Source organism: Oncorhynchus keta, chromosome 11 (genome assembly GCF_023373465.1).
Source record: "Oncorhynchus keta strain PuntledgeMale-10-30-2019 chromosome 11, Oket_V2, whole genome shotgun sequence".
Lineage (NCBI taxonomy): Eukaryota > Metazoa > Chordata > Actinopteri > Salmoniformes > Salmonidae > Oncorhynchus > Oncorhynchus keta.
This window is the reverse complement of record NC_068431.1, coordinates 42556237-42581352: the sequence shown is the minus strand read 5'-3', so window position 1 is coordinate 42581352 and position 25116 is coordinate 42556237. Positions and strand designations below refer to the sequence as shown.

Here is a 25116-nt window from a genome sequence, read left to right as displayed (position 1 = left end):
CTTGTATAAAAAAAAAAACACAAATCACATTTACATAAGTATTCAGACCCTTTACTCAGTACTTTGTTGAAGCACCTTTGGCAGTGATTACAGCCTCTAGTATTTTGGGGTATGAAGCTACAAGCTTGGCACACCTGTATTTGGGGAGTTTCTCCCATTCTTTTCTGCAGATCCTCTCAAGCTCTTGTCAGGTTGGATGGGGAGCATCGCTGCACTGCTATTCTCAGGTCTCTCCAGAGATGTTAGATTGGGTTCAAGTCCGTGCTCTGGCTGGGCCACTCAAGGACATTCAGAGACTTGTCCCAAAGTTACTCCTGCTTTGTCTTGGCTGTGTGCTTAGGGTCATTGTCCTGTTGGAAGGTGAACCTTCGCCCCCATCTAAGGTCCTGAGCACTCTGGATCAGGTTCATCTTTCCCTCGATCCTGACTAGTCTCCCTGTCCCTGCCGCTGAAAAACATCATCACAGCATGATGCTGCCACCTGTCAGAGTCTTTTAGGTGCCTTTTTGCAAACTCCAAGTGGGGCTGTCATGTGACTTTTATTGAGGAGTTGCTTCCGTCTGGCCACTACCATAAAGGCCTGATTGGTGGAGTGCTGCAGAGATGGTTGTCCTTCTGGAAGGTTCTCCCATCTCCACAGAGGAACTCTGGAGCTCTGTCGGAGTGACCATTGGGTTCTTGGTCACCTTTCTGACCAAGGACCTTCTCCCCCGATTGCTCAGTTTGGCCTGGCGGCCAGCTCTAGGAAGAGTCTTGTGTAACCGATGTGAAATGGCTAGCTAGTTAGCGGTGGTGCGCGCTAATAGTGTTTTAATCGGTGACTTTACTCTCTCTGACACCTTGAAGTAGTTGTTCCCCTTGCTCTGCAAGGGCCGCTGCTTTTGTGGCGCGATGGGTAACGATGCTTTGTGGGTGGCTGTTGTTGATGTGTGCAGAGGGTCCCTGGTTCTAGCCCGGGTCGGGGCGAGGGGACGGACGGAAGCTATACTGTTACACTTGGTCGTACTAAACGTCTTTCATTTAAGTGGAGGCCACTGTGTTCTTGGGGACCTTCAATGCTGCAAGCATGTTTTGGTACCCTTCCCCGGATCTGTACCTCGACACAATCCTGTCTCGGAGCTCTACGGACAATTCCTTTGACCTCCTGGCTTGGTTTTTGCTCTGACATGCACTGTCAACTGTGTGACATTTGCAAGCATTTCCCTACACTCGCAATAACATCTGCTAACCATGTGTATGTGATGATAACATTTGATTTGATAGAGAGGTGTGTGCCTTTCCAAATCATGTCCAATCAATTGAATGTACTACAGGTGGACTCCAATCAAGTTGTAGAAACATCTCAAGGATGATCAATGAAAACAGGATGCACCTTTGCTCAATTTCGAGTCTTATAGCAAAGGGTCTGTATGCTTACATAAATAATGTATTTCTGTTTAAAAAACAACAACTTTGTCGTTATGGAGTATTGTGTGTAGATTGAACATTTTTTATGTAATCCATTTTAGAATAAGGCTTAACAAACTTAACAAAATGTGGAATAGGGGAAGGGGTCTGAATACTTTCAGAATGCACGGTATACTTACCGTGTCTCTATATTACGCTTCTCTGGAATTGGGGAGTCAAAAGATGTAGTACGTTACTAGAATATTCTGTGACAATGTTCTCAAATATTTCTGTGTGAGGTGTCCTGTTTTGCCTTGTGCTAGCTGTGCTCTGAATGTGCTGCTTGCTGCTGTCCTGTCCTCTCAGGAGACTGTCTTCCCAGCCACTGCCCCGTCTTCGCACTCGGGACATTAAGCCTGTGTCTGTGGACAGTAACAAACAGGACCCTAAAGCACAGGATGATAAAACAAAGGATGATGCTAAAACGGAGGAGAATAAACCTCCAGATACGGATGACTCTGTGGACAGGTTGGGCCCCATAGAGACTCTAGGCTATATAGCATTCTGTGGGCTAACTCAATGGGCAAACTTCTGGGCCTCTCTAAAAGAGGACTTGGCCTCTGTGTGGATGGGAGAGGAGGACCTTTGAATACTAAAAACACCTGGTGGAACCATGGGTCTTTCTACTATGAATTTGGCCAGGGGAAACTGTACAATGCTTCCATGTTCACTAACATTATGCAGATATCTGCTCTTCTTTCATGTAATCTATCCCCTTAGCATTTAAATACAGCTGCTGGGCACTCCCTGAGTAGTACATCCAGATCTAGAAGATGCCTATTTATTTATTTTTTTGGATCCTGGTTGACTGTTCTCTGTGAGAACACTGCTATATTAGAGTTAGTATGGAAGTGAATGAGGAGTCAGAATGTTCCTTCTGTCCCAGCAGCTGATCACAGATATAATAAATGCTGCTGTGGGATAGAACTGGTTGGTGAGGGGGCTCTTTTAAGGTGAACTCTCCTATGGGTCAGAGATGGGCTCTGCCCTGCTCCCTGCTCTGGCCCAGCTCTGGGCTAGTGAGTGAATGTGTGTGCTGCAGGACCCCGGTCTAATGGCTGTCTGTTGTTGCCCCAGGATGTCGTTCTCGTCCAACCTGAACCACTACGGCATGGTCCACGTGGGCAGTGTGAGTGACGTCCTCCTGGACACCTCTTTCACCCCACCCTGCCAGCGCATGGGAGCCATGGTCTCTTTCCGCTCCTTCCAGGAGTTCACCAGGTGAGGGCTGGGCTCTCTGACCTTTTCACAATCATTACATCATGACTTTGATTATTTTCCCACATTGGGAAATGGTGTTATTGAATTGGAGCTGTAATACTGAGATATTACCTTAAGTGTGTGTGTGGTGTCTAACCGTGATCCTTTCCTCTCCACCAGGAACATTAAAGACGTGATGAGCTGCTTCTGTGACTCTCCTCCTCCCAGCCCCACCTTCCCAGAGGGAGGGAACCCAGTGCTCTATGGAGAGGAGGACACCAAGGTCAGTACTGTCTGCTAGTAGTGATTCTGATGTGTATTGTAACACAACAGAGTATTGTGACTGAGAGAGCCCTTTGTTCAATGCATGGCATCAACGTTGCATGACCTTCCTGTTCTTCGTATAGTCGCAATAGATACTTTCTCTCTGAACGATATGACTTATGTTTTGCCTGCATGCGTCTTGTGACCCAGAGTATCCAAGACGAGCCCATTCACATCCTCAACGTGGCCATCAAGACTGACAGTGACATCGATGACGACGGCCTGGCCGCCATGTTCCGGGAGTTCACCCAGACAAAGGTCAGATGTTTAGGATGAGCCTTTCAGGAAGTACGCCTGGACACCTCAGTCGCTCACACTTTCTCTTCCTGTGTCGTCTTCCCCCAGAAATCCCTGCTGTTTGAACATGGAATCCGCAGGCTGACCTTCCTGGTAGCTCAGAAGGTGAGCACTAGGACTCTCACTTCCCTCCTCTGCCCTCTGTTCTCTAACCTACTCTTCCAATCACTGTCACCGATCTTATCTTAATCACAACGATGCACGTTGACTCTACAGATATCCAGACGGAACGAGAGAGTCGCGCGATTCATTTGGAATGGCCTGTAATTTGACCGTCATTTGTATCTCAAATTTGGCTGTTTTGCTTGCTCCTCTGTCTCTTCTCTCTCTTCTCTCTCTGTCTCCTTCTGTCCCTCTGTATCCATGTCTTGCCTTTGCTGTGGGGTTTGTGCTGACAGGATTTCAGGAAGGCAGTCAACTGTGAGGTGGACCAGAGGTTTCATGTGAGTAGTGGGACGATGTGGATGATAACTGTGGAACAGTACAGTTTGTCTTCCTGTATTGTCAACTATTTCCCTGGACCACACCAAGTAGCTTTCCGTTGGATTCAGGCAGATAATGACGGCATTTGAGACTAAAGACATTTGGGTAAATGCCAGGTTCCCTTCTCTCTCCCTGCGTCAGCCCTTTCAATGCTGCCCTTTCTTTTGACAAGAGAAGAACAGGCTCTGATGAGGACTAATCACTGCCATTGGTGAGGCCCTCCTCCATATGTGGGTTTGTGTCTCATACAGTAGAGACTCAGTCCCTCTGAATAGCCCATCCTCTTCAGACCACACAGACCAGTGTATTCACACACCATAAATCCTGTATTCGCTGTTATACTAACACCAAATCAGTCCTATATACAGGCTTGTAAGTGGGCATTAGTGCCCCAGACTAATACACAACTGGCCTGTTATTATATACCGATTGAGTTGATGAGTGTGTTTGCAATTAGTCCGGTATTGTTTGGCCAAGTGGGGTGCGATCCTCAAAGCCAAACCTGACAATCAGGCTTCTAGCTCGAGCGTTCAGAAATACCAATCACTCCCTGTGAAAAGAGAATGTTTTATTCATTAGATTAGCTGTCGCTGCTCCCCTGTTTCCTGTTGCTGTCTGTCATTATGGGAAAAGGCAGTTTGGGAGAATACACTTGTAATTCCACCCTCAGACACCAGCACAAATGGGAAGAGATCAGGGCTGTTGAATGTTAAACAGGCTCTTCCTGATCACAGGCCGATGCCATATAGTGTTCCTCCTCACTGTCACAGCAGTTCACATAGCGCTCCTCACGGCTCATGAAGGGGGAAAATGTAGAACTGTAGAAGGAAATGTAGCCACTTAGTGAGGTTAGAAGGTCATTCACATTCTATGCTCTAGAGGTCATGTCTATTTTCAGTCTAGCTGGTTCTGTAACTTAGTTGCAGCAGAGCAGGGATTCTTGAAATCCTGGACTCAAAGCCCTAACTCTCTCTGTCTGTATTAACCAGGAGACCTGCTAGGTTGACAACGTGTTCTTCACAGCATGTGGATCTTTTTGTGTAACTCTCCTCTCCTCTCCTCTCCTGTCCTCTCCTCTCCTCTCCTCTCCTCTCCTCTCCTCTCCTCTCCTCTCCTCTCCTCTCCTCCTCTCCTCTCCTCTCCTCTCCTCTCCTCTCCTCTCCTCTCCTCTCCTCTCCTCTCCTCTCCTCTCCTGTCTGTCTCTCACACAGAGAGAGTTCCCCAAGTTCTTCACCTTCCGGTCCAGAGACAAGGTGAGTGTCTTCTGTGTGTCAATCTGAACATTGACTTTATGAGTGACCATAAAACAACAGCTAATGGTCTGCTCAGTGGTAGTGGTCAATGAACAGGTTCAATCCATCTCAAAAAGATAAGGGAATTCATATTTGAAGTGGTAACACACAGACTGAATATATAACTTGGATGGAAGATGAGCCCGAGTGACCATGCTTCTCAATGTGTAGACTAGAGTTACAGCGGAAGAGCTAAGCAAGTGTCAGTTTCACATCATGGCAACAATAGAGGTGAGGCAATTTCAATAAGATGGATGCAGAAAAAGTACCTTTCCTCCTTCCTTGCTCACCCCTTAGTTGGCACTGAAAGTCACTCCGTTATGATCAATGATGGCTCTTCCCCCGCCTAGGCCCCTGATAGTCTCACTACAATGGCACCACCAAAACCCATTACCGTAATTAACTATTTAATTATGTCCCCCATTTAAGAGAAATGACACCCATTAGCAGCCTGCGATTGCTTTTGATTTCATTTACTTAATGCAGTGTATGGCTGGCGGGCACCCTCTAGTCTCATACAAACCCAATGCTCCTGAAACAGCCAATTGGGTGATGGTAGGCCTTGAGGAAAATGCATTCTCATTCCTTGAACCCTCAATTGGTTGGTGTGAGAGTATCTTGCTCTGTATAACTGATTGTCCCCCTGTGTGTCTAGTTTGAGGAGGACAGGATCTACCGTCACTTGGAGCCGGCGCTGGCCTTCCAGCTGGAGCTGAACCGCATGCGTAACTTTGCCCTGACCGCCATCCCCTGTGCCAACCACAAGATGCACCTGTACCTGGGCGCTGCCCGCGTGGAGGTGGGAACAGAGGTCACCGACTACCGCTTCTTTGTCCGGGCCATCATCCGTCACTCAGACCTGGTCACCAAGGTGAGGGCGATAGTGATACACGACTTGTGTGTGTGTGATTAATACACCTGTTCAGTTTGTGTGTACGTGAAAACGTGCCCCTCTCTGACCTCTGCTCCCGTCCTGTGTCTTATCGCCAGGAGGCGTCTTTTGAGTACCTCCACAACGAGGCAGAGCGTCTGCTGCTGGAGGCCATGGACGAGCTGGAGGTGGCCTTCAACAACACCACCGTACGCACCGACTGCAACCACATCTTCCTCAACTTTGTCCCCACCGTCATCATGGACCCCTCCAAGGTCAGTGGCAGCACACCCAAGACCTGTACATGCACTGTTCACCTGTACATTGTCTTTATCCATGTTCGTTCACTGTACATGTAGTGATGCGTTTTGGTGCTGTGTGTGTGTGTGTTTTTTATATGCTTCATTCGTAACCTCTGTGTGCACATGCTCAGATCGAGGAGTCGGTGCGCTCCATGGTGATGCGTTACGGCAGTAGGCTGTGGAAGCTCCGGGTGCTCCAGGCTGAGCTGAAGATCAACATCCGGCTGACGCCCACGGGCAAACAGATCCCCATCCGCCTGTTCCTCACCAACGAGTCAGGCTACTACCTGGATATCAGCCTGTACAAGGAGGTCACCGATTCCCGTACGGGACAGTTGGGGCCTAAAGACCGACAGGTGGGGCACTCGCACGTCTTTCATCCCCCACGGCCCACACTCCCAAGCAATCACAGGCAGGGGAAACAGCCTCACACTGAACCCTCAGCTCCCAGAATGCTCCTTAATGGGCAACTCCTGGTTCATGATCAAATATTTGGAAGTTTAGTTAAGAAATAAATGACATGCCATCTGTGGAGGGTTCTGTAAGTTGTCTGCCCAGCCTCTAGCCTGTTGGACAAGACTAGCAGTGATCATGGTATTTTTATGTAGGAGAACAGGTAGGTTGCATCCATCTATATATTATCCCATTCCATTGCTGTACCCGGGTAAAAGTTCCATGAGTCAAACAGTCATTGGCAGAAAGCATATGCAGGCAGCTAAGATGGGTATAAAATAACGCCCCAACTACTACGGTGGAGAAAGAATGAACTGTAACGCTTCACCATTAGTTTTTCTGTGGCAGGTTGCCATATTCGCTGTATGATGTTGAATATGAGAGAAGAGTTCTATTTTGGAGCTGGTCGATGGCGCTGAGTTGAGTGAGGATCCGTTGCATTGTCCTCAACCGTATTCATCAACACTTAGCACAGGCGTGGCCAGGCCCATTCTTACTACCTTGTTCTCATGGACCCCTTGACGTGTCTCCGTAGCCAGATGTGTGAGATGAAGTCCTTTCTTTTATTCTAAAAGGACTTTATTGTGTGAAGCACAAGAGAAACAGTGTTCTCTTTCTGAGGAGTCCATATCTCTCTAATGTGAGGACACCACTCAGGTTGCCAGGTCTGGTCAAAGGACCTAATCAGACGGAACAACTGATAGGGATGGTAAAGAACACGACTTCATGTTCTCCTATTGCTGCTAGAACTGCATCCACAGCTTTGGTCAGCGTTGTCACCGCTTCCTGTTTCTTGGAACAGGCGCCATGGCGGATATCGGTCTTCGTTACATCACATATCGCATACTGTGTTCTCTGTGTAGATATGTGTGGCGGCTAGTGTCTGTGCGTGTCGAGTGACTCTCATGTCCCCTCTCCTTCAGATCATGTTCCAGGCGTATGGGGACAAGCAGGGACCTCTGCATGGCATGCTCATCAACACCCCCTACGTGACCAAGGACCTGCTGCAGTCCAAACGCTTCCAGGCGCAGTCGCTGGGCACTACTTACGTCTATGACTTCCCTGAGATGGTCAGACAGGTACGGACCTCGACACAGCAGCTCAGTGGTTGCAGTTGCTGGTGTACATAAAAAACATACGACCACGTTTGAGGTCAACTGCATGTCCATCCAGGAAGTTAATTGTAACTTTTCCCATTTAAAAAAAAATTAATGAATTGCATGAAACGAAGGTCTCACAAAATAAAATAAATAAAGGGACATTCCCAATTTATAAATACAAATGTCTCCCCTGAATCTAGATGGAATTGACGTCAATCCTGCATGTTATCGCTCTACGTTAGAGGTCTGCGCAGGACTGATTTGTTCACCCCGCGCAAAAATAACTTAAGAAATTGATTCAATTACCAGAGATTCTCATATGGTCCTTACGTTGTATTACTGGGCTGTGTCAGACAACATGCTAGATGTAGTTTGAAGAGAGCAGAGTTGGAGAGACTTGCACTTTCTCTATTTTTATGGCCTACCTTTTCAGACGGCGACAAATATGGGTGATCAATATTTATTACTAGGCAATGTAGTAAACTATAGCCAAATTATATTTAGGAAGTACATTTCCTTGGGAAGATAACTGCCCCGTGCTTCTCCGGTCATGCATAGGCTATAGCCTACTTTGTCTCGTTGAGAGCACACGCGTACCTGATCACGTATGGCTACTGAACTGGAAGCAGCAACAATGATGAGAGTTCAAACTTGCACTTTGTCTTGAGCTATGGTTTGCATATTGCATATAGCATGTAGCCTTCCTTTTAGGAGAAGAGGACCTGCGTGCGCGGCGCTCGTGTTGCACCTTTTCCTTTTCACCGATGATCACGCGTTTTGATTGCACCTCGACTCACGTTGGTCGAGCTTCTCTCCACTTCTTTCCATTTTCAAAATGTGTTCACACGTTACTAGGGAACTAATAGTCTGAGTCATGTTGAATTTCCTTGGAAAGATCACTGCCACGTTCCACTGTAGGCAGCCTACTGTATTTCATTGAGACTTGCACGCCCAACTAGTTTTGAAGAGCAGCAAATTCTGAGCGTGTGTGAGAAATGTCACAAAGCTGTACTTGTTAATACAGTAGGTAGGCTAATGTGTACAAAGCAGAAAGAGGACCGTTTGCAAAAAATCTGAGAGACGACAAAAATATTTTCATCCCAAAGTTACCTGTCTGACCAGCCGCTGCCAACCGCAGCGTGAAAAATGACGGCGGCGCCGCAATGATCTCTGTCGGGGCCCTGCAGCCCTCTATTCTACAGTAAGCATGTTATACTGAGAGTGAGCAGCAGACTCTTGACTCCTCTCTGTGGTTCCTCTTTCCTCCAGGCTCTAAAGAAGCTGTGGCAGTCCACTCAAACCTTCGCCCACCTGCCCAAATGCCCTCTGCCCTCCGAGCTGCTCACCTTCACAGAGCTGGTCCTGGACCCACAGGGACAGCTGGTGCAGATGAACCGTCTACCGGGAGGGAACGAGGTGAGGAGTAACTCCTTTAAACTTGCAGTTCCACTTCTGATCTGTAGGTGTCTCTGTGTTTCTTTGACAGGATTGTTCAGTAGCTGTTTGCCAGGAATTGTCTCTATACATATGTAAATGCAAAGAAGAGTAATGCCCCCTGCTTTTGTTTGCTGAGTTTATGTCTCGTCCCCACGACATGAATGAATATGTTTACCTGTGTGTGTCCCTCTAGATTGGCATGGTGGCCTGGCGGATGACGCTCAGGACCCCAGAGTACCCGACAGGGCGTGAGATCATTGTGATCAGTAATGACATCACACATAAGATTGGTTCGTTTGGGCCGCAGGAGGACCTGCTGTTCCTGCAGGCCTCGGAGATGTCCAGGGAGAGTGGCATCCCTCGTATCTACATCTCTGCCAACAGTGGTGCCCGCATCGGCCTGGCAGAGGAGATCAGACACATGTTCCATGTGGCCTGGCAGGACATGGCAGACCCCTACAAGGTCAGCTGGCAGCATAGGGCAGTGGGGTGTAGATGTTCTGTTTAAGAAATTAGAGATGATTAGTTTTGTAGGACTCTGTTAGCAGATGTCTCTGCCCATGTACACTACATAACCAAAAGTGTGTGGACACCACTAGATGTTGGAACATTGCTGCGGGGACTTGCTTCCATTCAGCCACGAGTATTAGTGAGGTTGGTCATTGATGTTTGGCGATTAGGCCTGGCTCGCAGTCTGTGTTCCAATTCATCCCAAAGGTGTTCAATGAGGTTGAGGTCAGTGCTCTGTGCAGGCCAGTCAAGTTCTTCAACACCGATCTTGACAAACCATTTCTGTACGGACCTCGCTTTGTGCACGGGGGCATTGTCATGCTGTAACAGGAAAGGGCCTTTCCCCAAACTGTTGCCACAAAGTTGTATGCTGTAGCGTTAAGATTTCCCTTCACTGGAACTAAGGGGCCTAGCCCGAACCATGAAAAACAGCCCTCGGCGGTCCTGTGCTGTGAGCTTGTGTGGCCTACCACTTCACGGCTGAGCAGTTGTTGCTCCTATACGTTTCCATTTCACAATAACAGCACTTACAGTTGACCGGGGCAGTTCTAGCAGGGCAGAAATTTTGGAAAGGTGGCATCCAATGACAGTGCCACTTTGAAAGGCACTGAGCTCATCAGTAAGGACATTCTACTGCCAATGTTTGTCTATGGAGATTGCATGGCTGTTAGCTCGATTTTATACACCCTGACGGGAGTGGCTGACGTAGACGAATACACAAATCTGAAGGGGTGTCCACATACTTTTGGCAATGTAGTGTATGCATGTCCCTCGCAGACTGCTAATTCAGTCTTTTGTTTCTCTCCACAGGGCTTCAAGTACTTGTACTTGACCCCTCAGGACTACAAGAAAGTGTCTGCCCTAAATTCTGTTTACTGTGAACACACAGAGGACAAGGGAGAGTCCAGGTGAGTCCAGACGTTACCCATCAGCCATATTATTACTCACTGTCACCCTATTCAATACAGATAATACATCCAGCTCACTGGCCAGCAGAGAAAGTGGGGAACTACAACCTGTGAGAGAATCAATGGGCTGTGCATGAATACACATGAAAAGCCCCCCGGACAATGGGAGAAGGGGGATGAAGTGATGAGGTGTTATGTGTCTGACAGAGCCTTTCCTTGTTCAGGTACAAGATCACTGACATCATCGGGAAAGATGACGGTCTGGGGGTGGAGAACCTGAAGGGCTCCGGGATGATCGCAGGAGAGTCCTCTCTGGCCTACGACGAGGTCATCACCATGAACCTGGTACGCACCGACACACTGGATGGACCGACACACACATGCACGCCTAAACACACGACTACTTACGGTCTGTCGTGTTACTACCTAAGTGCTACTCTTACGAGGCGGAGGATTGCAGATGTAAGAATGGGTTTTTACCCGGATCACTGACATGCCCTTGACTCGGGGTTACCTAAGCAGGCTGTGTGCTCTTCTCTCTCCAGGTGACGTGCAGAGCCATCGGCATCGGAGCCTACCTGGTCAGGCTGGGTCAGAGAACTATTCAGGTGGAGAACTCCCACATCATTCTCACTGGTGCTGGAGCTCTCAACAAGGTAAGAGCCAGCATCACTCCCCCTTTCCTGGCTGTACCACATGGCACACGAAAGTCTCACGAAAATACTGAGAGGTATTCTGCTAGGATGCAGCGTTCCAATGTGGCCTCTGGGCAGAGGGACATGAGCTCTTTGTCTTTTCCCATAAGAGGTCCGCTGCAACACTCACTGCCGTCACTAACAACAAGACTACACATTATTAGCCATCTAGAAAACAGATACAGTGAGTGTCTTTTAATACTCTTTTAATTGTCCTGTTTTCTTTTTGAAGAGAGGAGGAGACGTGTTAATGTGTTTTTGCACTATGCTCCGTCGTCTGTGACCCGAATAGATTGTTCCTGAGTTCATGCAATTAACGCTTCTGCTTTTTCATCTGGATTTTCACTGTTACTATGTAATAGTTGGTCATGCCATTTATTTTGCAGTTAATTTGAGGAAGAGGACAAAGTGGTGTGTGTGTGTATATATTTGTGTTGTACTGTAGAGATGGCCATTGAATAGATGGGATATATCCCTTAAGAGTGAACAATAAAACGGACAGCTCCCTCTTAACTAGGAGGCGGAAAGACGGTGTCCCGTCTGAATCGAAGAATAGAAATTATAATGGTGTTTTCTGATCCTCTATTTCTCTCACGCTGTATACATTTTTCCGGCTCAGTGATCAGGCCCTCCACTCCCCTCGCCTCCCCCCCTCCTCTCATCTCCCCAGTCATACTGCTGCAGCTCCTGGTGGGATAATAGAAAGAGAAGCGTCAAGTTGTTATTTGCATAGAAATGGCAGTGTGACGCCTGAGGCTGCTGCTGGGGAGAAGGACACCCATATCATTTGTCTCCAATCAGAATGAAAAGTTTTGCTGAGGCAGATTTTTTTTTTCTCTCTCTCTCTCTTTCTCTCTGTGCTCCACGGGCACTGACAACCCACCGCTTCCTTCCTCCCTCTCTCCCTCAGTCTCTCCTACTCTCCCTCAGTCTCTCCTACTCTCCCTCAGTCTCTCCTCCTCTCCCTCAGTCTCTCCTCCTCTCCCTCAGTCTCTCCTCCTCTCCCTCAGTCTCTCCTCCTCTCCCTCAGTCTCTCCTCCTCTCCCTCAGTCTCTCCTCCTCTCCCTCAGTCTCTCCTCCTCTCCCTCAGTCTCTCCTCCTCTCCCTCAGTCTCTCCTCCTCTCCCTCAGTCTCTCTCTCTCTCTTTCTCTCTGTGCTCCATGGGCACTGACAACCCACCGCTTCCTTCCTCCCTCTCTCCCTCCGACTCTCCTCTCTCCCTCAGTCTCTCCTCCTCTCCCTCAGTCTCTCCTCCTCTCCCTCAGTCTCTCCTCCTCTCCCTCAGTCTCTCCTCCTCTCCCTCAGTCTCTCCTCCTCTCCCTCAGTCTCTCCTCCTCCCTCAGTCTCTCTCTCTCTCTTTCTCTCTGTGCTCCATGGGCACTGACAACCCACCGCTTCCTTCCTCCCTCTCTCCCTCCGACTCTCCTCTCTCCCTCAGTCTCTCCTCCTCTCCCTCAGTCTCTCCTCCTCTCCCTCCGACTCTCCTCCCTCCCTCCGACTCTCCTCTCTCCCTCAGTCTCTCCTCCTCTCCCTCAGTCTCTCCTCCTCTCCCTCAGTCTCTCCTCCTCTCCCTCAGTCTCTCCTCCTCTCCCTCAGTCTCTCCTCCTCTCCCTCAGCCTCCCCTCCGTCTCTCCTCCTCTCCCTCAGTCTCTCCTCCTCTCCCTCAGTCTCTCCTCCTCTCCCTCAGTCTCTCCTCCTCTCCCTCAGTCTCTCCTCCTCTCCCTCAGTCTCTCCTCCTCTCCCTCAGTCTCGTCTCTCCTCCTCTCCCTCAGTCTCGCCTCCTCTCCCTCAGTCTCTCCCTCCGTCTCTCCTCCTCTCCCTCTCCCTCAGTCTCGCCTCCTCCCCCTCAGTCTCTCCCTCCTCTCCCTCAGTCTCTCTCTCTCCTCTCCTCCTCCCTCCGTCTCTCCTCCTCTCCCTCCGTCTCTCCTCCTCTCCCTCCGTCTCTCCTCCTCTCCCTCCGCCTCCTCCTCCCTCCGTCTCTCCTCCTCTCCCTCCGTCTCTCCTCCTCTCCCTCCGTCTCTCCTCCTCTCCCTCCGTCTCTCCTCCTCTCCCTCCGTCCTCTCCCTCCTCTCCCCTCCTCTCTCTCCTCCTCTCCCTCCGTCTCTCCTCCTCCTCCCTCCTCTCTCTCCTCCCTCCCTCCCTCCGTCTCTCCTCCTCTCCCTCCCTCTCTCCTCTCTCCCTCGTCTCTCCCTCCCTCCGTCTCTCCTCCTCCTCCCTCTCCTTCCTCCGTCTCCTCCTCTCTCTCTCTCCTTCCCTCCTCTCTCCCCTCCGTCTCCTCCTCTCTCTCCCTCCTCCTCTCCCTCCGTCTCTCCTCCTCTCCCTCCGTTCCTCTCCTCCTCGGTCTCTCCTCCTCTCCTCTCCGTCTCTCCTCCTCTCCCTCCGTCTCTCCTCCTCTCCCTCCGTCTCTCCTCCTCTCCCTCCGTCTCTCCTCCTCTCCCTCCGTCTCTCCTCCTCTCCCTCTCCCTCCTCTCCCTCTCTCTTCTCTCTTCTCTCCTCCCTCTCCTCTCTCCATCTCTACTCCCTCTCTCTCCATCTCTCCTCCCTGTCTCTGCATTAACATGACTCCATTCCAAATATACATGACAAATCTGCTCATGACAAAACACAGGTTTTGCTGCAAGCGTGCGTGTATGTGTGTGTGTGCGCGCTCGTTTTCTGGTGCTGGTTGCTAGAGAAGCGTCAGATTGTGTGTGTTACAGTCTGTGTTACAGTAAATGTGGAAAATGTATCGTGTTGGTTTTTTTTAATAGAAAAATAGAAAAACTAACTAACAGATGTATCCATGTCGCAGTAAATCTATAGTTTTTACTATAATTTTGTTTACTATAACATCTCAAGTCGATGATTCCCAGTTTTCCACGTTGACAGTAAGTCTATAGTTTCCTATTTTTAAGCTTTCTGTAACATTTATCAAATGGATGTGTCACAGTTGAATGTGTTCATTCACAATGATGGTCCATCCATTCAGCAGTAGCCATGGCAACAACAGAAAACACACATTATATCCCCATAGACTCCCTGGTTCACCAAAGCCGTATGAAGAGGACATACACACATCTTGATATACTAATTCAGTGATGGACCTCTTTCTCCTGTTTGTATGGTGGCTGGATAATAACTACTGGTACAAATATCTCAGTGGGTCTATGTCCCTCCACCCTCCCTCTCCCTCTGCTGTGGAATCTTAATGAACCCAGGCCCAGCCCGGTGGCACACAGGCCCTGCGTCTGCCTGTCAAGGTGACTGCAATGCTTGCCGGGGCCGCGGGCTGCCCTGACAGCTTTAGGAGAGCGCCCAGGATTTGTAGCCAGGGACATAACCATTAATGGTAATAAAGAAAGTAAATGATGGCCGAAGAGGTGAGAGCTGAGAGTGAGCAACGAGCGCCTCTCTGTGTTTTACTGAGCTGTGTCCCCTGCGTGGTCGCCCGCCCTTGTGTGTGTGTGTGTGTGTGTGTGTGTGGCAGGAGAGGGGAGGTTAATGGGTCCGGCAGGTCACAGGAACAGTTTGGACGCCAAAATGAGTTCAGTGGCCTCCATGCCATCCTTCATTAGCCTCTCACACCGGCAGAGATGCACAATAAACCAATATACACACACTCATACAGGCAGTCTCGTACACGTGCTATTCAGTGTGTGTGTGTGTGTGTGTTAGAGAGAGCGTGTGTTAGAGAGCGAGAGCGAGCGTGTGTGTGAGAGAGAGCGAGCGCGTGTGTGTGAGAGAACGAGCGTGTGTGTGAGAGAGAGCGAGCGTGTGTGTGAGAGAGAGAGAGCGTGTGTGTGTGAGAGCATGTGTGTGTGTGGGAGAGTGTGTATGTGTGTGTGTGTGAGAGAGAGAGCGTGTGTGTGAGAGAGCGAGAGAGAGAGCGTGTGTGTGAGAGAGCGCGTGTGTGTGAGAGAGCGCGTGTGTGAGAGAGCGCGTGTGTGAGAGAGCGCGTGTGTGTGTGAGAGAGCGCGTGTGTGAGAGAGCGCGTGTGTGAGAGAGCGCGTGTGTGAGAGCGCGTGTGTGTGAGAGAGCGTGTGTGTGAGAGAGAGCGTGTGTGTGAGAGAGAGCGTGTGTGTGAGAGAGAGTGTGTGAGAGAGCGTGTGTGTGAGAGAGAGCGTGTGTGAGAGAGAGCGTGTGTGAGAGAGAGCGTGTGTGAGAGAGAGCGTGTGTGAGAGAGAGCGTGTGTGAGAGAGAGCGTGTGTGAGAGAGAGCGTGTGTGAGAGAGAGCGTGTGTGAGAGAGCGTGTGTGAGAGAGAGCGTGTGTGAGAGAGAGCGTGAGAGAGAGCGTGTGCGTGCGTGAGAGAGCGAGCGTGTGCGTGCGTGAGAGAGCGAGCGTGTGTGTGAGAGAGAGAGAGTGTGTGTGTGTGTGAGAGAGAGAGAGAGAGAGTGTGAGAGAGAGAGAGAGAGCGTGAGTGTGTGTGTGCGAGAGAGAGAGAGAGAGAGAGAGAGAGAGAGAGAGAGAGAGCGTGTGTGTGATGAGAGAGAGAGAGAGAGAGCGTGTGTGTGTGAGAAGAGAGAGCGTGTGTGTGTGTGTGTGTGTGTGTGTGTGTGTGTGTGTGTGTGTGTGTGTGTGTGTGAAGAGAGAGAGCGTGTGATGTGTGTGTGTGAAGAGAGAGAGCGTGATGTGCGTGTGAGAAGAGAGAGGGTGCGCGTGTGTGTGAGAGAGAGAGTGCGTGTGTGTGAGAGAGAGAGTGCGCGTGTGTGTGAGAGAGAGAGTGCGCGTGTGTGTGTGAGAGAGAGAGAGAGAGCGCGTGTGTGTGAGAAGAGAGAGAGAGCGTGTGAGAGAGAGAGTGCGCGTGTGTGAGAGAGAGAGAGAGCGTGTGTGTGAGAGAGAGAGAGAGCGTGTGAGAGAGAGAGAGAGAGCGTGTGTGTGTGTGAGAGAGGGCGTGTGTGTGCGCGCGCTTGTCTTTCTATGTGTGTGGGTGCTCATAAACAGGCTGTGAGGCAGTGTGCAGTGCAGGCGGGCAGCTCTTTGTCATGGCTCCTGTCGATAGTGTGGGTGGATAGAGTGTCAGCGAGGACAAATCTCCGGTATTAATTCACTCTGGAGGTTACCAATAACGCGGCCGCCTGGGAGAACGCCAGGTGCCCGTGGCGCCCAGTGAACGCCATGATAGTGATCCCTGGCCACCGATCGACAGTATTGACGAGGCCAAGGTGCGGTGAGGAGCAGCAGGGTCCCTGTCACCTGGGGGATAGGTCTGTGTCTGTATGGGAGATCCTATTGATCCACAGCCCGAGGGACACCACCCTCCATCCCCAGCCTCAGCGGGTTTAGCTCGTCCCTGTAGGGAGAAGAATGGGTGTCACAACATAAAATAGCCATTACCTACCCATGCCTAATGTGTAAATATTGTTGGTGGTCTCTCAGCTTGTAGTTTGTAGGGAAATTGGCTAACATGGTTTGGTTTGACTATGGAAGAAATCACGAATGGTAAACAGAATGTGACATCACCCCCATCTTCTTTCCCGTAGGTGCTGGGTAGAGAGGTATACACCTCCAACAACCAGCTGGGTGGGATTCAGATCATGCACAACAACGGTGTGACACACAGCACTGTGTGTGATGACTTTGAGGGAGTCCACATGCTGCTACACTGGCTCTCCTACATGCCCAAGGTAACCATCCGCTCGTATCAGCATTTAACCCATTGTCCATCCATTTAGGCTCGTCTAATGCACATGTACCTTTTTACGCTGTCAGCTTTTCAGTGAAGCTGGGTTAAATTCATAGTTGATGTTTACACCCCCTTCCCCTCCAGGACCGATCTAGTCCCGTGCCCATCATCAATGCCAAGGACCCCATAGACCGGCTGGTGGAGTTTATGCCCACAAAGGCCCCCTACGACCCCCGCTGGATGCTGGCAGGACGCCCCAGCCAGAGTGAGTACCCTCCTTCCTTCCTCTCAGACATGAACATTTACAGCACTACACAAACCAGAAGCAACTGCCTCTTCGCTCGCCACATTGTGCGTAAGGCAGACTCTGTGCCACACTCATCACCTCAATCGCTGTGCAATAAAGGATCTTCATAAATCTCTCCTATCGTCATAATAATCACTCACTTGTAGTCCTATTCATCCCCTCCTCCAGTCACACTGGTGCTGCATCAACAGGTGTTGAAACAGCAGCTCTTCACACTTCAATTTAGTCTGAGTGTCATTTTAAAGGTTGGCCTTGCGATTTGCGCTATGATCATTTCAGGCAGATCTCCCAGAGGTCAGGGGTTAAACTAATTCCTGTTTGTTAGAGAGGGTTATAGGCTCTCCAGACACTGAGAGAGACACGGTGAACCCCGGGAAGCATTCTAGCTGTGTGGATGAAGAGAGAGATAGCAGGGGAATGGATGGCTCATGTTATACATGCAGGGTCAGGCCTGAGCAGATTCCATATCAGTGTAATTACAACTTTGGGCAGGGGGAGAGATTGGGGCCGGCAGGGCGGGGAGACCGGTCTTTAGTTGTGATGAGTGGGGAGGCTTAATTGAATGGTAACCTCTTAGACTAGCCCTGTCTCGCTCACTCTGCCAAGAGCAGGAGAGCTGAGCTCGGCTCTTTACAGCCTCATCCGTCATGGGACCTGACAAGATTAGAGATTTCTGTTAAAAAAAAAAAAAAAATTTAAACACTGTTTTTGCTTTCATGAATATGACAGGAGTAGAATCTGGAGGGGAAAAAACATTTTTCTGCCAAGTAACGGAATGTTTTATTTCTTATTTACAAATGTTTACTTTGTAATAATACATTATTTAAGCTTTCCATCTCCTCTTTCTCTGTGCAGCTCCAAAGGGCCCGTGGCAGAGTGGGTTCTTTGACCATGGCTCGTTCTCAGAGATCATGCAGCCGTGGGCTCAGAGTGTGGTGGTGGGCAGAGCCAGGTAAGGAACCACATCACTCCACTGTTTGGAAGCGATATAGACACACTATAGCCCTTTGATAAACATACCTCGGGCCTCATGTATAACCGGTGTGTAAATGTCACACTGAATATTTGCACGCCGTACGTGTTTCCCATCATAAATCAGATCTGTCATAAAACTGTGTGTGAGAACGGGCGTTGTAACTCCGCCATGCACCTTTTATGGTGACAATAACGCCCTTTATTTGCTCGGGAGAGGCGAAGTCACGTGTCCTTCAAAACATGGCCCGCCAAACCGCGCTCCTTAACACCCGCCTGCTTAACCCGGAAGCTGCACCAATGTGTCGGAGGGAACTCTGTTCAACTGACAACCGAAGTCAGCCTGCAGGCGCCCGGCCTGCCACAAGGAGTCACTAGAGCGTGATGAGCCAAGTAAAGCTCCCCCGGCCAATTGTGTGCCGCCCTACGGGACTCACGGTTACGGCCGGTTATGACACAGCCTGAGATGGAACCCAGGTCTGTAGAGATGCAGTGCCTTAGACTGCGCCACTCGAGAGGCCCCTTTGGCAGTAACTTATGCTGTATTTGATGGACTGTGACAGCTTCTGAAATGAAAAAAACTACGTCCAAATGTTGTGGATCTGTCAGCAGAACGTTTGAATTCAACAGTGTTTTCCATTGACTCCCCCAAACCTAATTTGCTGGGCTGCCCATGAATTCTGAAACATTGTCTAGGCTACTCATAAAATGTACAGTAGGTTACCAACAGTAGTAGCATGGAATGGCATCCAGCAAAACCTGAAATACATAGCCTATCTGTTAACTTGGCCACTAGGCCCAATTTAGATGAGAGATGCATATGGTAGTTTGTTGTATGGCTACTTCAAGATTTGAACCCATCACGGCCAGAAAAGGGAAGGAATTTATTCTGCGTTGGTTCTGAAAATAAATAGGAATAGATTCCTATGTCAAAATACTTGCAATACAATACTTCAACCACTAGAAAATGTACGTACGCATGGTGTAAAGTTTGCGTGGAGGAAAGGATATTCTCACACCAAGTTTTGTTTTTGTAAAATGGCAACTTCTGCGGGAAAGCTGGCGCACGCATGTTTTGGGGTATATTTGTACATGTTTATAAATGTTTATAAATGAGGCTCCAGACCATTACCAAGTCTATTTCACAAGGGTCATCCTGGTCACAACATCATTTGTTTAGAGTGTATGTAGTTCTAGAACAGGATGTTGTGTGAGCCGTGCAGTAAATGTGTTAAATGGTCTATCTGATCATCCCACTGTCATGCAAGTCCATCTACATGTTCCAGTACTGAAACCCCCTCCTGCCTGATGTCTGATTTGAGAGTTTTGGGTGAAATGCAAAAGACACATTTCAGTTGAATGCATTGTACAACTTTCTAGGTATCCCCCTTTCACATAGCTAGCTCACCCATCTTAACCCCACACATTGACCTGTCTGACCTCTAACGCCTGACCAATCAGCCCTCAGGGGTGCATAGTTGTGTGTCCTGATGTGACCCTCTGCTCTCTCAAAGGCTTGGTGGCATACCTACTGGAGTGGTTGCTGTGGAAACCAGATCAGTGGAGCTGTCAATCCCAGCCGATCCAGCAAACCTGGACTCTGACGCCAAGGTAAGTTCCTCCTAATATACACTGACTTGTGTCCCAAATACAGGTATACTCACATAAAGACCCACAGAAACGCATGATCACGAGTAACCCTTTGTGTCCTGCTCTCAGATCATCCAGCAGGCAGGCCAGGTGTGGTTCCCTGACTCTGCGTTTAAGACGGCACAGGCCATCAAGGACCTGAACCGCGAGGGCCTCCCTCTCATGGTGTTCGCCAACTGGAGGGGCTTCTCTGGAGGCATGAAAGGTACCATAGAATATATGTTTATATATCTGTCAGTTATACCAGTGTGTGTGTGTGTTTTTTCAGTCTCATATCAAATTCCTCTCCTGTGCCTCTGTCAGACATGTATGACCAGGTGCTGAAGTTTGGAGCCTACATCGTGGATGGGCTGAGAGAGTACCGCCAGCCTGTTCTGGTATACATCCCTCCCCAGGCAGAGCTGAGAGGGGGGTCCTGGGTGGTCATAGACCCCACCATCAACCCCCGCCACATGGAGATGTATGCTGACAAGGACAGTCGGTGAGTTTGACTTCCATCCACTAACCATAACCCCTCTTGGCAGCATGCCAAAGACAGAAGTCACTGCTTAGACACTTGACCAATGCACGGTTTGATGTAGGCTCAGATCAGTGACATTGTGATGCGATGTAGAGCCTCGGTCATCTTGATGAATCCGTCTCTTCTCTGCTCCACAGTGGTGGAGTGTTGGAGCCAGAGGGGACGGTGGAGATCAAGTTCAGGAAGAAGGACCTGGTGAAGACCATGAGGAGGGTGGACCCGGTCTACATGGGCCTGGCAGAGAGACTGGGTCCGAGTCCTAGAGCTTTATTCATACTTTCTCACATTCCCTCTGTCAATCTCTTCATGCAGTTCTCTCTCTGTGCTCTCCACTATCCCATTTGCTTTGCTCTTTCTCCTTCTCTCCCTCTGTATCCCTCTCTGTGAGGGAGGAATGATAATATCTAGTGGGGCACGTGTGCGTGCGTGTGCTGTAATTCCCTGTCACTCTTGTTCTTTATCTGAGGGTGATCGTATCGTCCCTGCTCTGTCCCCTGGGGAGATGTGTCAATCACAGCAGGGCTAGATCAATCAGCAGGGCCTGCTGTCTCCCTCCCCGCCCTGTCCTCCTTCCTAACCCAGCCTATTGATTTTCCTCTGGGCTCACAGGGGCACCATGGAGCCATAGAGCTATGGGCCAGCACCGGGCCTCTAGGGGCTGTGGTGGGGAGGCTGACCGATTGGCTCTGACAGAAATCAATCTCTGAAGACAGGCAGCACAGCAGCCAGGGATTCTGGAGAACACTGAACCACATCAGACAGTGATACTGAGAGCTGAGCTGAGCCTGCGCTGTACAGTCATAAAGAACCCATGCTGAGCAAATGGGAGGGAATGTATCTCACCTACCTCCTGAACAATTTCACATAGAACCAACATAATTCTCATGCTAATGGTACCGCTTGCCTTGGGGTAGCAGAACAGTCCAGCCACCCGAGTCATAGACTGTTCTCTCTGCTACCGCACTGCAAGCGGTACCGGAGCGCCAAGTCTAGGTCGAAGAGGCTTCTAAACAGCTTCTAACCCCAAGCCATAAGACTCCTGAACATCTAGTTAAATGGCTATTTGCATTGCCCCCCCCCTTCCCCTCTCCACACCACTGCTACTCCCTGTTGTCATCTATACATAGTCACTTTAATAACTCTACCTACATGTACATAATACCTCAACTAACCGGTGCCCCAGTACATTGACTCACTGCTGCTGTTATCTCACTGCTGCTCTTTAATTATTTCTTACTTTTATCTCTTATTATCCTTTTTTTTCTTTTTTTAAACTGCATTGTTGGTTAAGGGCTCGTCAGTAAATATTTCACTGTAAGGTCTACAAATGTTGAATTCGAAGCATGTTACTAATCAAATTTGATTTGTTTTGAGTATTCGCTTCCCCAAACGATCCCGCTGTCATACAGAACAGATACAGTGATAAAAGGAAGTGGAGCCCATCCCAAATGCTCACGCTGTCACATTGACACAATTTCCTTGGAATGTTCTCGGTATGCAGCTAGCTTGCATCAGACCTCACTGAATAATCTTTGGTTTGTGTTGTAACCCTCCTGGCCATGTCTCCTTCTCCAGGTACCCCAGAGCTGGGCCTGCCAGAGAGGAAGGAGCTGGAGACCAAACTGAAGGAGCGGGAGGAGTTCCTGTTACCCATCTACCACCAGGTGGCCGTGCAGTTCGCCGACCTCCACGACACCCCGGGACGCATGCAGGAGAAGGGCGTCATTACGGTGAGATGACACGGTCACGTTGAAAGTGATCAGAACACGAATTGTCAAATTAAATTAAATGACACATTTAGCCAATGTTAATGCAGGTGTAGCAAAGTGCTTGTGTTCCTAGCCCCAACAGTGCTGTAATATCTAACAAAACACACAAATCTAAAAGTAAAATAATGGAATTAACAAATATAGAAATATAAGGCCTCGTCGAACTTGTTTGGGGGCGTGCTTCCTCTGCTGTTTCCTGAAGTTCAGACCCAGGGCCTCGAGCTTAGTGATGAGCTTGGAGGTAATATGGTGTTGAAGACTAAGCTGTAGTCAATGAACAGCATTCTTACATAGCTATTCCTCTTGTCCAGATGGGATAGGGCAGTGCGATGGTGATTGCATCAGAACAGTATTGAAATGAAGGTCACTATATGTGAAGAAATATTACATTAAAAAGTGTTTTTATGATGTCTCATTCCAATACACAGAACTGTATCTATGCGGTATGTGAGTAACCGAGCCGGTGTTACCTACAATGCAGTAGACTGGTGCAGTCGATGACATGCCGAGGGAATATAGTGTTCAGTAGATGCCTAGGGAAAAGAGTGTTCCAATCTCTCTCAGGCTGTGAGACGTGTCTTTATAATTACCTGCTGATGACCCGGCCCATCACCTCAGCAAGCACAGAACAGCCCCAGGCAGGATTCCAAGCTCTCTCCATCACACACACACGTACGCACAATGGGTTCATGAGAGGAAGGCTGCTAGGGCATTTCTGTATACTGAAGTATCTCTATAATAGATGACAATCTCAGTTGCTCTCAAGATGCCTGCAAATGCAACAGCACAATTATCAGTGATAGGTGCCTGCAAATGCAACCGCACAAGAATCTGATTGACAGCCACATAGGTGCTCAGTAGAATACCAAGGACAGATTACTTCTTGGGAGACTCTCCTGCACTCAGAAGTTCTCATATCATGACGTACAAAGATATTCTCTTCAGTTCAAAATCTGTTTAGTTATGTAAATTGAGTAATGTCATATTTCTTTTGTTGGGGGTGGGGCAATAATTACACAATATTAGATTATATTTACATTTTCTAATATCAGTCAGCCAGTATTGCTTGTTGGTGAGATATCCCATCTCTGTGTGTGTGTGTGTGTGTGTGTGTGTGTGTGTGTGTGTGTGTGTGTGTGTGTGTGTGTGTGTGTGTGTGTGTGTGTGTGTGTGTGTGTGTGTGTGTGTGTGTGTGTGTGTGTGTGTGTGTGTGTGTGGTTTCCCAGGATATCCTGGAGTGGCGGACATCACGTCACTTCTTCTACTGGCGTCTGAGGCGTCTGCTGCTGGAGGACACGGTCAAGAGGAAGATCCAGGTGGCCAACAGCGAGCTGACCATTGGACAGATCCAGGCCATGCTGAGACGCTGGTTCGTAGAGGCTGAGGGGACCGTCAAGGTGACTGTCCACTACCTGCTCCTCCACTTTCCTCAAACAAGCCCTCCTAAGCACAGAGACACTGACCGTCACTGTCAACTAGAGGCTGCAGATTCATGAGATTATACATCTATACCTTCCTTCACAGTCTGGTTTTAATCATAAAAAAATTATAATAATCCGGTCAATTTCCAACCAGAAGTTGTGGTGTCTCGGTTATGGCTCGGTAGAAATAACTATAGGTGATAGAAAATATGTCCCTCAGCCTAGACTGCTGCCTCCAGGGGTGACTAGAAAAGGCCCAGCTCCTGAGGTAGACAGAGTATATCTTTAGAAGCGGCCGTCTTGTTAGCTAATACATTACCCCAATCAGGGCCGGCTATCTTAAGCTACAATTAATCTGAGCCCTGGCACGTGCAGATAGGAGAGCCACGCGCTGTTTCTTAATTAAAAGCAAACGGATTAAAAATGATTAATAAGGGCATTAAATGTTCTTGCGGACTACAAGCAGGAGAGCTCTTAAAACAGCGTGAGGCCATTACCGCCCTCCCAATCTGCCTAAGCCCCGTCTGCCTTTGTTTGGGATCAGAGACTGGCTGCCCTCATGAATATGGATTTCTCAATCAGGTCCAGTCAAAAAGGCATCAGGGACCTACTTTGTAGCTCTCGCACTTTCACTTCTGTTAGGAAAAATGTAGCTTCACCCCCACTCATTCAGACAAGCAAGGTTATGAGAATGTGATTGTAGTGCTCTACTGCCCGAAACAAACATGAGTTCAGACGTGGGTTTTTCCACTGATATGGATAAAACTTAGCCCCAAAAAAGAATGTCACTGAGAAGTTGGATTAAATCTTCCTCTCTTCTCTCTCTCTCTTGTGTGTGTGTGGTGTGTGTGTGTGTAGGCTTATCTGTGGGACAGCAATGAGGAGGTAGTGGAGTGGCTGGAGAAGCAGCTGAAGGAGGAGGAGGGGGCCAGGTCTGTCATCGACGAGAACATCAAGTACATCCGCAGGGACCACATCCTCAAGCAGATCCGCAGGTGAGACCGACCGCTCGTTTAACAGGCTGATCCAACCTGATCTCATAGTTTCACTTCGGGATTTGACGTAATTGGACGAATGTTGATTTTTGACCCATTAATAGATTTCTTTAAAACGCTGTTTCCATTTAGTAAGTACTCTCCCTGCTTGCTAGAAAAGGGAGAACTGCCATGGCACAGTGCTCTGAGCCCAACGCTGTGCCATTTTTTTTGGTGAGCACCCATGACGGCATATCAATGTTCTCAAGATCTTTTCAAATGGCCAAAATCGACGTCTGTTTTTCTAGTGACACGCCTGGCATGTCACTGGAAACCTACCAGCCTGGCATGTCACTGGAAACCTACCAGCCTGGCATGTCACTGGAAACCTACCAGCCTGGCATGTCACTGGAAACCTACCAGCCTTGAGATGGCCGGTAGAAGTCTACTCAAAGCTTTGTATAGTACCATGTTTATGCAGTGGGATATGTCCTGGTGTCAGGAAAGTGCAATGTCACTGATTCCCACAGAATCTATTTATTCCATGTACAGCCAGGTAAACAAATGGTTACATCTCCTTCA

General features: G+C 49.0%; 1 protein-coding gene across 11 annotated transcripts in view; it reads left to right on the top strand.

The window, feature by feature from the left end:
• Window positions 1-25116, top strand: part of LOC118389695 (acetyl-CoA carboxylase) — a 49545-nt gene that overhangs the window by 22760 nt on the left and 1669 nt on the right. For 4 of the 11 annotated variants that reach the window (XM_052457245.1, XM_052457243.1, XM_052457244.1 and 1 more), the window contains 25 exons: window positions 2524-2667; window positions 2827-2929; window positions 3121-3228; window positions 3316-3372; window positions 3666-3710; window positions 4962-5003; window positions 5698-5913; window positions 6033-6188; window positions 6347-6571; window positions 7592-7747; window positions 9038-9184; window positions 9399-9668; window positions 10526-10623; window positions 10848-10968; window positions 11169-11279; window positions 16779-16922; window positions 17066-17186; window positions 18084-18180; window positions 19715-19811; window positions 19920-20055; window positions 20154-20331; window positions 20508-20620; window positions 21946-22100; window positions 23366-23536; window positions 24419-24555. In XM_052457245.1, coding sequence (XP_052313205.1) covers window positions 2524-2667; window positions 2827-2929; window positions 3121-3228; window positions 3316-3372; window positions 3666-3710; window positions 4962-5003; window positions 5698-5913; window positions 6033-6188; window positions 6347-6571; window positions 7592-7747; window positions 9038-9184; window positions 9399-9668; window positions 10526-10623; window positions 10848-10968; window positions 11169-11279; window positions 16779-16922; window positions 17066-17186; window positions 18084-18180; window positions 19715-19811; window positions 19920-20055; window positions 20154-20331; window positions 20508-20620; window positions 21946-22100; window positions 23366-23536; window positions 24419-24555 — 3348 coding nt within the window. Of the gene's footprint in view, window positions 1-1752; window positions 2668-2826; window positions 2930-3120; window positions 3229-3315; window positions 3373-3665; window positions 3711-4961; window positions 5004-5697; window positions 5914-6032; window positions 6189-6346; window positions 6572-7591; window positions 7748-9037; window positions 9185-9398; window positions 9669-10525; window positions 10624-10847; window positions 10969-11168; window positions 11280-16778; window positions 16923-17065; window positions 17187-18083; window positions 18181-19714; window positions 19812-19919; window positions 20056-20153; window positions 20332-20507; window positions 20621-21945; window positions 22101-23365; window positions 23537-24418; window positions 24556-25116 lie in introns of those variants that run through there. The other 7 variants (XM_052457240.1, XM_052457239.1, XM_052457238.1 and 4 more) reach the window with 4 other exon arrangements.